The sequence below is a fragment of the Nerophis ophidion genome, linkage group LG04, assembly GCF_033978795.1.
Source record: "Nerophis ophidion isolate RoL-2023_Sa linkage group LG04, RoL_Noph_v1.0, whole genome shotgun sequence".
Taxonomy (NCBI): domain Eukaryota; kingdom Metazoa; phylum Chordata; class Actinopteri; order Syngnathiformes; family Syngnathidae; genus Nerophis; species Nerophis ophidion.
The window spans coordinates 63,131,404-63,144,339 of NC_084614.1; the positions used below are offsets into that span (position 1 = coordinate 63,131,404).

Here is a 12,936-nt window from a genome sequence, read left to right on the forward strand (position 1 = left end):
TTGCTCTGTTTATTGCAGTTCTGAGTGTTGCTGGGTCAGGTTTGGTTTTGGAATTGGATTGCATTGTTATGGCATTGTTGTGTATTGTTTTGTTGGAATGATTAAAAAAAATATTAAAAAATCGATTTTTTAAAATTGAGAATCGATTCTGAATCGCACAACGTGAGAATCACGATTCAAATTCGAATCGATTTTTCCCACACGCCTATAAACTGCCCGCATGCACAATTTAAGGAAATAAAAATAGTACGCTTTTAAGTGATGCAAAGAATGGAATGTTTTCAATGAGAAGGGAATATGACTTTGTGTTTACGTCTGGTGCATATAGACAACTTTAAGCAGCTTATGTAGCCAAACAAACATGTTTTTCCCCGGTCGAGAAGCAGCCGACAAAAATCTGCAATGGCTGACAGCCAGCGTGTCGACAAGAAAAGACGCAAGAAGAAAGACTTCTCTACCTCCTTTGTCAAACGAGGCCAACAATAATACTCTGCCAAATCCTGAGGGTTCATTCAGCTTTATATATTTCTCTCTGGCCATGATATAGACGAGATCCCACATGTGCATCAGGCTGGTCTAAAATGATTGGCAGCTTTTCAAATGACATGTCAAAACCCACATATGGGTGGCTGCTAACAGATATTGTCACATACATATGTTCTCACTCTCCGTAATATATTTAAATACAACAAGGAAGCAATGCAAAACAAATAAAGATCAAAGACAATTACTTTAAGTGATGTTCTTGTCAAACTGTGTGGGCTTAATACAACTATTATCATCTTTTTTAATATGCCTGGACTGTATGGCGATATATTCAAAAGAAGTATCGTACGTGCTCTATTTAGTACTTCTGTGCATAAAAACTGAGTCTTCAGTCACCAGATGTGTGGTTGACAGAAGCAAGTTACTACCAGGGTCAAAAAACAAACAGCTTTGGCAGGAGCAGTGGTCCACTATTACAATTTTCATTGCAAACAATGTAGGGCCAACGTCACTAAAAAATAACAAAGAAAAATAATATAAACATACCGTAACATAATAACATAAATTAGCGATGTCCCAATCAACACTTCTGCCCTTCGATCAGTTTTTGTTGACCTTGGATCTGACCTGCTTTGGAGTTCTTGGCAATGGATTATAGAACTGAAAACGTTTTACAGCAAGTAACTAATGTAAACACAGTAACACATTTATCTTTGAAAATGTTAATTTTCATAATAATGTTGTATTGATGTATTCAATTTGTGGTATTGAATAATATATGTTTTACCAAAATAAGTTGTGTAGTGCATATTAACTCAGCAAAAGCAAAAACTACTATTGCCATCCATCCATCCATCACCTTCCGCTTATCCGAGGTCGGGTCGCGGGGGCCGCAGCCTAAGCAGGGAAGCCCAGACTTCCCTCTCACCAGCCACTTCGTCTAGCTCTTCCCGGGGGATCCCGAGGCGTTCCCAGCCCAGCCAGGAGACATAGTCTTCCCAACGTGTCCTGGGTCTTCCCCGTGGCCTCCTACCGGCTGGACGTGCCCTAAACACCTCCCTGGGGAGGCGTTCGGGTGGCATCCTGACCAGATGCCCGAGCCACCTCTCGATGTGGAGGAGCAGCGGCTTTACTTTGAGTTCCTCCCGGATGGCAGAGCTTCTCACCCTATCCACCCGGCGGAGGAAACTCATTTCGGCCGCTTGTACCCGTGATCTTATCCTTTCGGTCATGACCCAAAGCTCATGACCATAGGTGAGGATGGGAACGTAGATCGATCGATAAATTGAGAGCTTTGCCTTCCGGCTCAGCTCCTTCTTCACCACAACGGATCGATACAACGTTCGCATTACTGAAGACGTCGCACCGACAGGCACCAACAACCTTGCGGACACAGCTCCAATCAGCCGCCTCGACAATAGAGGTTCGGAACATGGTCCACTCGGACTCAATGTCCCGCACCTCCCTCGTGACATGTTCAAAGTTCTCCCGGAGGTGTGAATTGAAACTCTCTCTGACAGGAGACTCTGCCAGACGTTCCCAGCAGACCCTCACAATGCGCTTGGGCCTGCCAGGTCTGTCCGGCATCCTCCCCCACCATCGCAGCCAACTCACCACCAGGTGGTGATCGGTAGAAAGCTCCGCCCCTCTCTTCACCCGAGTGTCCAAAACATGAGGCCGCAAATCCGATGACACAACTACAAAGTCGATCATGGAACTGCGGCCTAGGGTGTCCTGGTGCCAAGTGCACATATGGACACCCTTATGTTTGAACATGGTGTTTGTTATGGACAATCCGTGACGAGCACAAAAGTCCAATAACAAAACACCACTCGGTTTTAGATCTGGGCGACCATTCTTCCCAATCACGCCTCTCCAGGTTTCACTGTCGTTGCCAACATGAGCGTTGAAGTCCCCCAGTAGGACAAGGGAATCACCCGGGGGAGCACTTTCCAGTACTCCCTCGAGTGTACCCAAAAAGGGTGGGTACTCTGAACTGCTGTTTGGTGCGTAAGCACAAACAACAGTCAGGACCCGTCCCCCCACCCGAAGGCGGAGGGAAGCTACCCTCTCGTCCACTGGGTTGAACTCCAACGTGCAGGCTTTGAGCCGGGGGGCAACAAGAATTGCCACCCCAGCCCGTCGCCTCTCACTGCCGGCAACGCCAGAGTGGAAGAGGGTCCAGTCCCTCTCGAGATAACTGGTTCCAGAGGCCTTGCTGTGCATCGAGGTGAGTCCGACTATATCCAGCCGGAACTTCTCTACCTTGCGCACTAGCTCAGGCTCTTTCTCCCCCAGTGAGGTGACGTTCCACGTCCCAAGAGCTAGCTTCTGTATCCGAGGATCGGACCGCCAAGTGCCCTGCCTTCGGCTGTCGCCCAGCTCACAATGCACCCGACCTCTATGGCCCCTCCCATGAGTGGTGAGCCCATTGGAGGGATGACCCACGTTGCCTCTTCGGGCTGAGCCCGGCCGGGCCCCATGGGGACAGGCCCGGCCACCAGGCGCTCGCCATCGTGCACCAACTCCGGAAAAAACTACTATTGACTATCCTTTAAATCATTTGAGTTTTGCCCTCAAACCCTTCTTGTGTCCAGAGACTTACTCCCTGAGTTTGTAAACAATAACAAAAAACACCCCAAAAATATTTTGTAAAATCAACAAGGAAATAAATATTGATATTATCGTTTAAGTATTATTTATATTTGGATACTATACAAGATATCGATAGTATGGACTTGACCTGGACCGATAACCCGGTATGCTCAACGATATATTGACCTCCAAATTATTGCCGATAAACGATGATCTTGAGACCAAAAAATAATGGCATTTATATCCCATCAAATGCAATAAACGTGTATTTCTCGTATATTTTAACAGTGTAATTGGACTGTACACTTTTAAAATATCCAAGTTGAATAAAACAAATAATTAGCAAAAGTGTGCTCTTGAATAAAAATCACAACCAAAAGCCATACAAATATGTTAAGGGGGGTGTGGGGGACCCTCAAATATACACAAGAAAAACAATGAATAAAATGGCTAAATAAAAGTATTGACAAAGTTACACTTCAATTTTGAACATGTAGGCAAATGTAGAGTTGTACATTACTTAACTGACAATCAAGTTAGGACCTCTGTAAAAGAAAAAAATAAGTGCAAAGTAACAATATAAACACTACAGTATAAACAGATGTATTAACAGCTCATATGCTAAAAAACTATATTTGGATTGGAGTAAGGAAACACTGACATGACTCAAATATTTGCAGCACTGTTAGAAATGCCAGTTTTTCAACAGTAGTAAATGGCGATGAATCACAGGTTTTCTGAGCGCAGACTATTTTCTGCTGTTTTGTTTGCACTGAACTTGTTCACCAAACGCAAAGTGATCGTGGATTGACACGTGGTGGTGTTTCAAGTGGGCATGCAGGTTTGTCGTATTCCAGCACATTCGCCAAACTGGCTCCTTGTTGATTGGCTCATCTTGTTCCAAATGTTTAACCTGAAATATTCCCACACTAATGCAGTGGAATTTGGTTTTGTGATCATTTTCTTCAATGTTTATTTAGGCTGTTGCACTGTGATGCTAGCCGGCCAGCTGCTCCATCGCACAAAGACACTTAATGAATAATAAGAGGCTTCACCACCTTCTTCTCATTGCGCTGTGGCGCAAACGTGCACAATTGCTGAAACCGATGAAAAGCGTGAATCCTCTTGAAGCTAGTAAACACGCATTCACAAGGCGATTTATCGACGTCGGAAAACTTACTTAATTTTGATTTATCTTTTGGTTAATTGACTTAACGAATATCGGTCCAGGCCTAATACCAAAAATGGCTGTGGTCCTAAAATCGAGGTGCAGATCGTAGGGTGGTTACCTGTACCATTGCACCTCTATTGTTCACAATCATAAACATGAACAAAATGACAGTTGTTAACAGCTTGCATATATTACCTCCATCAAACATGGCGGAAATCTCTATTACAAGATTCTGCGGTAGTAAACAGTAGGGATGCAACGTTACTCTATATAATCTTGCACAGGGCAATCCAACTTTATCTGTTTTTTAAAATCATGATATTAATCGAGATCGAATAATATGAACTAATTTATCGTGATTTTTTTTTTTGCCATGTCGCCCAGCCCTACTTTCCATCATTTTCAGCAATCTGCGTTGCAATGGGGCCATGTTCACCTTCCCTGCTGTAAGCAGACTAGCAAAACACATACTGTAGCCAACATGTTGTGTTCGGTTTTTATTCTATTTTGTTGGATACTAAATGCGGAAGAAACCTATCTGGATAACAACAAAATGTGTTGCTAGCCTACACAGTTGAAACATGATTTCCTTTTGAAAATATAGGTTCCTTTGAATTAAACAGAGCTATAATGCTACACCTGTGGGCGGATCCTATTGTGTTCTGCTCTGTGATTGGCCAGACTGTGTTTCACGTAGGTTTGACAGCAAGTCATCACACAGTGACAGTCACAGCCAATCCCATGTTTAAGGCAGCCTTCCCCCTTTGTTGAAGCGCCACCATGGTAACTGGATTAACAAGCAGAGGCACAGTTGACAATGGGATGTCGACATGACAAATGGCCGTCTGTCGGGCAGCCAAATCGGCTTCCTAATCTCATCTGGGAAAACAAAGGATGTGGATGCATGACAGCTGAGATGAATGAACGTGTGAATGAACGCGTGTAGACAACATTAGTGAGTTCAGACAGATTGACATTTAGGGGTTGCGGGGAAATAAAGAAATTGATCGGGGGCTAAACTGGGGACCCACCTTGTCAGGGGTTTGGCTCTGGAGGCTGCCCACGTCCAGGGGAGTGATGAGGGGCACATTTTGAAAGCCGTCCTCCACGGACACCACTTTGGCCCCTTTGTCCTGAAGATTACTCCCTAATTTCACCATCTTGTGTATCCTCTGTTGAACAGTACAATGGATAAATAAATATGAACTTGTTGCATGTCATTACTTGTTTAGGTATTAGAATGTATTGACACCTTTAGTTTCTTTACAAAACTAACACAATTAAAATCACAATGCACACGATGTAGCCATTTGAAATGCTGTACTAAAATATATGAATACAAATACTAAAAGTAACAAATTGTAAAGAAAATTATATAGATAACATGCTGTCAAACATTATAGAAAATGTAAAAAAAAAATACTATCTTAATTAAATAAAAAAATCAAGTAAGAGTTTAATTTAAAAATGTATTTGTAAATTTTTTTTAAAAATTCAACGTTTATATACAAAATGATTAATTGAATAAAAAACTATATCAAAGACCTACAAATAACTAAGTACATGAATATGAATATATAGATAACCAAAAATGGCAAAAGACAAAAACATTACACATATTGTAACTCAATTTGAAAATAATAACAAACCCAATAACTGACTGTTTATGAAAAAAAAAAGTACTAATTAAAGGTGCTTTCACCCCCTCAGCCATGACAACAGCTGGAGAATGTATAATAAAATAATTCAATAAAATACTACATAAAAGACCTGCACAAGTTAAACTAAATTAATACAAATATATAAACAACCAAACATTACAAATGATAAAAAAAACTACACATATTGTAATTAAATAAATAAAATATAATGAAGCAAATAATTGTGTAAATAGACACAATATAATGTTGAAAAGAAGAATAAATAAAAACTACTAATAAAGGTTCTTTCATCACTTCAGCCATGACAACAGCAGGATAAAAAGTATAAATGCAGAAATAGTTATTAGTTGATGTCAAATGTTTGGTAAAGTCACTATGTTGCTTATTTTACCAGAGTAAGCAGTTGAGAGGTAGGCTGGTAAAAAAAAATGTACACAGAATTAAATATGCATGATCATAATCCCTGGTAGAAAAGCATGAACAAACATGTAAACAAGGCAACATGCATGCAGGTATACTTGCAGCGTCCTCGGCAGGTCCTGTGCTGCAGCGGCGTGTGTGTGTTGCTCCAAGGGAAGTGGAAGAACCCGCAGTCGCAGCAGCAAGCTGGAGGAAGAGGAAGAAGATGAGGAAGAGCAGGTGATGCTGATGCTGATGCTGCAGGAGAGATGCGACGCTGCACCGCTACAAACTCACGGTTATGTCTGGCGGCGGGCTTCTTCCAAGCAGCAGACAATCCAACCCCCTAATAACCCCAAATCCTGCTGGTCTCTGGCATGCAACAACACGCAGACTGTTTTTTGTTTTTTTTTAGTGGGCGGGGGTGTTTATAAGAGCAGAATTCATGATGCCTTCGGGTGCGAGCCGTGAACTAGCACCCTGGAGATAACCTGTTTTTTGAAGTTGTTATTAATGAGTGCTTTTAAATAAATAAATAAATAAACATTAGTATGATTTCAACAAGTGCAATGCATTGTCATGTAAAAGGATGAGTCGTTATGCAATTCCTACTTGATTTTATGAAATCCTTCACTTTTCCAGGGGTTCCTGAAGGCAGCACAATATTAGACCATTTTTCCACATACATCTCATTACCAAAACCTTTTTTTAACTGGGTAAAACAGTATAGTTAAGGGTAATTTATTTGATCTGTGGCGGTCCAACGTCAAACACATGTTTATATGCTTCACGCCTTAATAAATAGTTAAATTGCACGAAGAGCAGCTAAAACGAATAACTCCAAACAATTGCTACCCTTGTTCCCTGAAAATAAACAGCGCTTAAATTATCATTAGGGTATTAACCTTCAGCACATAAACCACTAAGTTGAGTCCATAAATCATGTTTATGCTTTTTCCCTCCTCAGGATAAGATTCAAACGTTTTCGTTGAATTGTACCTGCACAGGGAGACTTTACCGGCCGTTTGGCAGCACGCCATTAACTTTCGACCCGGAAGTAGTAGCACGTTAATGCCAAAATAAGACTAACATAATTGATATCCGGAAGTAGTAGCATAACTGCCTAAATACGCCTAAAATGAACTGACATGTTGTATTTTTTCTGCTTTTATATTTTTTTAAGTAAGAATGTTTTAATGCTCAAAAGTAACAACAAAAGTAACTTTACTGTCCTTCATGATGGGAAACTAAGCATTACGCACAATGCTGTATTTGGTTTGCTTCTGCCATCTTGTGGTCAGATTAGTTTGGTGCAACCCCTCTGATTTCCAAATGTTATTTCATGGTTTAAGGCGGGGGTCACCAACGCGGTGCCCGCGGGCACCAGGTCGCCCGTAAGGACCAGATGAGTAGCCCGCTGGCCTGTTCTAAAAATAGCTAAAAAAGCAGTACTTACCAGTGGGCTGCCTCTATTTTTTAAATTGTATTTATTTACTAGCAAGCTGGTCTCGCTTTGCTCGACATGTTTTATTCTATGAGACAAAACTCAAATAGAATTGGAAAATCCCCAAAAATATTTTAAAGACTTTTTCTTCACTTGTTTGAATAAATTCAATTTTTTTTTTACTTTGCTTCTTATAACTTTCAGAAAGACAATTTTAGAGGAAAAATACAACCTTAAAATTTGTTTTTCAGGATTTTTAAACAGATATACCTTTTTACCTTTTAAGTTCCTTCCTCTTCTTTCCTGACAATTTAAATCAATGTTCAAGTAAATTTATTTTTTTATTGTAAAGAATAATACATTTTAATTTAATTCTTAATTTTAGCTTCTGTTTTTTCGATGAAAAATATTTGTGAAATCTTTCTTCAAACTTATGATTAAAATTCAAAAAAAATATTCTGGCAAATCTAGAAACTTTTAGAATCAAATTTAAATCTTTCAAAGTCTTTTGAATTTCTTTTAAAAAAATTTGTTCTGGAAAATCTAGAAGAAATAATGATTTGTCTTTGTTAGAAATATAGCTTTTGGTCCAATTTGTTATATATTCTAACAAAGTGTAGGTTGGATTTTAACCTATTTAAAACCTGTCATTTATTCTCTACAAAAAACCTTCCGTAGAAGGAAAAAAATGTACGATGGAATGACAGGCAGAAATACCCATTTTTTAAATATATATATACATGTATTTATTAAAGGTAAATTGAGCAAATTGGCTATTTCTGGCAATTTATTTAAGTGTGTATCAAACTGGTAGCCCTTTGCATTGATCAGTGCCACAGAAGTAGCTCTTGGTTTCAAAAAAGTTGGGTGACCCCTGGTTTAAGGAATATATACATTTTATAAAATCGCTGCCGTTCATTATCTCTTCTCAAGGAACTAAAGGTCCCATTTTTAAATCAAATCTGAGGCAGAAAGAAACTTATGTATCGCTGGAATGGTGCAGTTCTTGTCGTCACCACTAGATGTCGAAAATGCCTTGTGTTGCTTTTTATAAGCAAACGAGCAAATAATCACTGGCCTGCCTGTAAGTTAAATACAATATTGCATTTAATATAAATAAGAACAAGACACATATTTTCATCACAGTTAAGATTTATTTCATTCAACATTTCACATTACAAATATTTAAAAATTATGCATACAGTTATATAAATAGTTGGCCGCAAACAATTAAATAACATTAGATTTTTCTCTTTTCGTTTTCACTAGCACTTCTACAGACCAACTCCTAGAAATATGGACATATCCGTATTACATAACTTAATTAGAAAGGAAAATACAAAAATAGGAACTTATAAAGTGAAATGACAATAAAAATTAAGGTGATATCTGAAGTAAAAAAATGCTATTAATAAATACGACAGCCTTCCCCGTACACAGTTAAAAACTATTGAAATCTTGCCATTAAGTAACATTAACAGACAAATATTTAAATATTTATTTTCCTTCAGAAAATGTGAACCATATGTTGTGGAGCACAATATAGCAATTAGTAAAAACTAGACACTTTAACATATTAAAAGCTTCACCTCAAAAATAGAACAAAAAAATCTGATCAAAATTATAAAAATCAATTATACATTCCAATTAAAAATATACCAATAAACAGCTAAATACATTGTTGACCTAATAATTACAATGCAATCAATCACAGTAGCTTCAAATAAACCAAAAAAATATATATAAGCAAAATGAGCACAAAAACCTTTTTAAATGTTTTAAAAATAACTTCAATTATTTATATTAGTACAAATAGTTGGATTTCTTTTTTTTTTTTTTTACAAACACCAGCATGAAAAGGATTACATTAAACAGTAGAAAATGACTTGTGAAAAAACATATTAACATCTTCTTTAATTAAATGTCTGTAATTAAAAATGGCATTTTTTTCTTAAAGAATTACATTGCAAAGAGTCTTTCTGGAAAAAGGTTCAAAAGAAGTATTGCACATAACAACTTGAAAGTTAACTTGCAACATTGTGTTTTTTTTTCTTTTCATCTACCACATTCAAGTTTTTAAGCTCCCCTTCCTCCGTGTAGGTCTGTGTAAAAGTTCTCAAGTCTTTTTATTAGCTGTTTTTTTTTTTTTTTTTGCTTTTTTCAACAGTGTTCTACGTGGATGCTGCACTGCCAAAAAAAAAAAAACAACTTTCAAGCTAATAGCTTCTGTTATGTGCATCCCGCTGCTATCTGCCAATGGTGAGAGCGAGAAAAGAGGGGGTTACAGGGTCACGGGGGGTTTATTTATCCTTAACAATACTTGAAACATTTGGTGCACACCACAACAGTTAATTTAATAGCTAATTCATTTTCTCTCTTTTTTTGTCGCCATGCATGCAAAGGATTACAATAGGTGCTAGTTGGCAAGTTCAAGAATATATATATATATGGATATATTTATATACGCTTTTTTCATCAAATATTTAAAATATCTAAACACCAAACATCCATTCGTGTGATACGAGATTCAGCATTAAGTGTCAAATGTTTTGAAGTTTTTAGTTTAGTCACATCAGTTTTTAAGATCACCACTTTTTTTTTTGTCCTTTTTTGTTCTGTTATTTCTCGCCATGCTATTATTATAATTGAGTGGAAACATCAAGTGTAGGAAAAGCTAAAAGACCAAAAGAGCGGATACACTTTGGTCTTTCCTCTGTGAAGTAGTCGCATCAACACATTTTGTGAAGGTTGTTAAAGAGTCCTCAGCACTAAAATGTATAAAAAGCATAATTGAAAATAATATATATTTTGAAATTACTCAGCTCTATTACTTTTTTTTTTAATCTTCTCTAAAATGAACATTTCCATATATGCAGATCTCTCAGTAACAAAAGTACAAAAGCTACCTTTCACAATGTGAAAAATTGAGGTATTGCAAAAAGGAGTTTCCCCATTTGTGAAAAATGTGCCTAAAATGACTGTTGGAAAAATGAAAAAAAAAGAGAAAAAATGTAGAAAAGTAGTGCATAATAAATGTTTTTTTTATATGTGCATGACAAAATAATTTAGCTAGAAAACACTTTAAAAAAATCAGCAGGCCGTGTATAAAATAATTTCATTTTTGAACAACAAATTCTTCGCAAAAGTGTTGGAAATGTCTTTTTTAGGGCGCACTCACACATCAGGCTTGAGCCATCACACATTTACTGCAGTTTTTATTATGTCTACTGTGCAAGGTTATTCAGAATAACTGGTGGGAGGAGTGAACGCATGAAATCAGCAAATAACGGCGCTCACACTAGACAATTGTTGACTAGTGTGAATGTGCCCTATGAAGAAAAACTGTGAATGTGCACTTTTATATTTTGTCTTGTTGGAGATAGCAACAGGAGGAAGTCCATATATGGTTTTTCATGAGATTTTTATGACTGCACAGTTTTGTATTTTAAGGCCAATCTTTGGTTTTGATGGCGGGATAGAGTGGAGTGGTTAATTTTTCAGATGAAAAATTCAACCAGGAAATGAGCTACTACTGCACCGCCATCTTTGGTTCCTCAACCTGGTGTAGTAGAAGTTTTCATTTATGCTTCCAATAAAAGACCTAAATGCTGAGTAGAATGATCCCCAAAAGGGCAGAGGTGAGCAACCTGTGGGGCCGTGGGTCATAAACGGTACTTGAAAACATCTCAACCGGCCCACCGTGCAATTCTAAAGACAAAATGATTTGCTTAGTATAGTTCCTCACCCCTGCCACACATGAGACATATGGTTTCTAACTTGGGTAAAATTAACATACATTTATTTTTTGAATTTGGTGGTAGCCTTGTAAAATCGGCAAAAATGGCTACACCACCAGCCATTTTTGTCTTTTTTTTAAATTTGTATCCAGTGTGAAAGGACGTGACTGGTTCGATCTAACAAGGCCCTGCTTAGCGACAAGTTAAAGGAGGAAGGGGGATTAATGCGGGGAGAGGGGGGTGGGGCAATCTCCTGTGTGTAGCTTCCCATTGCGATACATTCCCATAATGCACTCCTGCTTGCACTGGCACCGTGTTACGGTTACAAAAAATTAAAAGTAAAAAATTAAATAAGGAGGCGACGAAAGCTAGCAAAGTACAAAAGTGTGCCAGTGACATCGTAGCTCCGCCCCGCCCACCCCGAAAAAGGGAGAGAACACGGGTAAAATGTTAGCAGCTGAGTTTTTTGAGGTATTAGTTTTTGCATGTGAAGTTTGGAGATCGAAAACCACAAATTATGAGATTGTTTTGTTTCTCTTGGGATTGGAAAACGAGAGAAAGAGAGAGAGCGAGATAGAGATAGAAAGAAAGAGATAGAGAGATAGAGATAGAAAGAAAGTGTGGCCTCGCTCTAGTTCTGTGACGCCAGCTAATAAAACAGCTTTGGTAATCAACTAAGGGTCTGCTATATAAACTCTGATGGAAGTAAGTGCACTCTTCTTCGGCAACACCTTTTTCAATTCACAGGAATTGCTACAAAACCAAAAAGTCAAAAGAGTATTTGCTTGGGGATGGGGGTGTCTCTCATATCAAAACAAATGCATGAAGAACAGCATGCCAATTGAATAGCAGAGTACCAGAGCAATTTTCCTATACAAGCTTTTTTTGGGGGAAACAATATTTGAAAAAAAAAAAAAAAAAAAAAGTTAAACATTTTTTTTCTTCCTTGCTGGACATACTTTTGATATATTCCTGTTTTCTCTCTTGAACATATAAATATTAACTTAACAAAAATTGTTGGGCAAAAAGGAACCAGCAACAGAAAAGTGCATTTAGTTGTTAAAATGATTTGCGACTCCTGCACTACCTTGCCCTCACGCTTCACTCCGGCCGCCGTGGTGACGTGGGCGGCACTCAGTTCCAGCGGAACGAGATGTGACGGGGCCGGTCGCCTCCCTCCTTCACCAGCGGCTTGTGGAACTCCCGGCCGGCGCGTGAGTGGATGGCCGCCCAGCAGTACTCACAATAGTACTGCAAGCAGGTGACGTTGGCGCAGAAGAACGGCGCAAACTTGCCGCCGCAGCGAGTCCCCTGGCACTCGTCGCACAGCTGGTCATCCAGCACGTATGGCTTCACTTCCACCTGCAGGCATAAGGGGGAATTACATCAGATTAAATCACTGTCATGGGATATCTACATATTACACAGGTTTATCATAACATT

The 12,936-nt window shown here is 38.6% G+C and overlaps 2 protein-coding genes across 8 annotated transcripts in view; both read right to left on the bottom strand.

The window, feature by feature from the left end:
• nsg2 (neuronal vesicle trafficking associated 2) overlaps nt 1-7,040 on the bottom strand; it is a 62,964-nt gene extending 55,924 nt beyond the window's left edge. The window contains exons 1-4 of one of the 2 annotated variants that reach the window (XM_061898676.1): nt 6,925-7,040; nt 6,610-6,803; nt 6,438-6,519; nt 5,284-5,426 (exon numbers count right to left, since the gene is read on the bottom strand). In XM_061898676.1, coding sequence (XP_061754660.1) covers nt 5,284-5,412 — 129 coding nt within the window. In that variant the 5' untranslated portion in view covers nt 5,413-5,426; nt 6,438-6,519; nt 6,610-6,803; nt 6,925-7,040. Of the gene's footprint in view, nt 1-5,283; nt 5,427-6,431; nt 6,520-6,609; nt 6,804-6,924 lie in introns of both variants that reach the window. The other variant, XM_061898675.1, reaches the window with a different exon arrangement.
• Nucleotides 7,041-8,890: 1,850 nt separating this feature from the next.
• The window catches only part of cpeb4b (cytoplasmic polyadenylation element binding protein 4b), a 65,158-nt gene continuing 61,112 nt past the window's right edge, over nt 8,891-12,936 (bottom strand). For all 6 annotated transcript variants that reach the window (XM_061898680.1, XM_061898678.1, XM_061898681.1 and 3 more), the window contains one exon: nt 8,891-12,855. In XM_061898680.1, the coding sequence (XP_061754664.1) occupies nt 12,628-12,855 (228 nt within the window). In that variant the 3' untranslated portion in view covers nt 8,891-12,627. The remainder of the gene's footprint in view (nt 12,856-12,936) is intronic.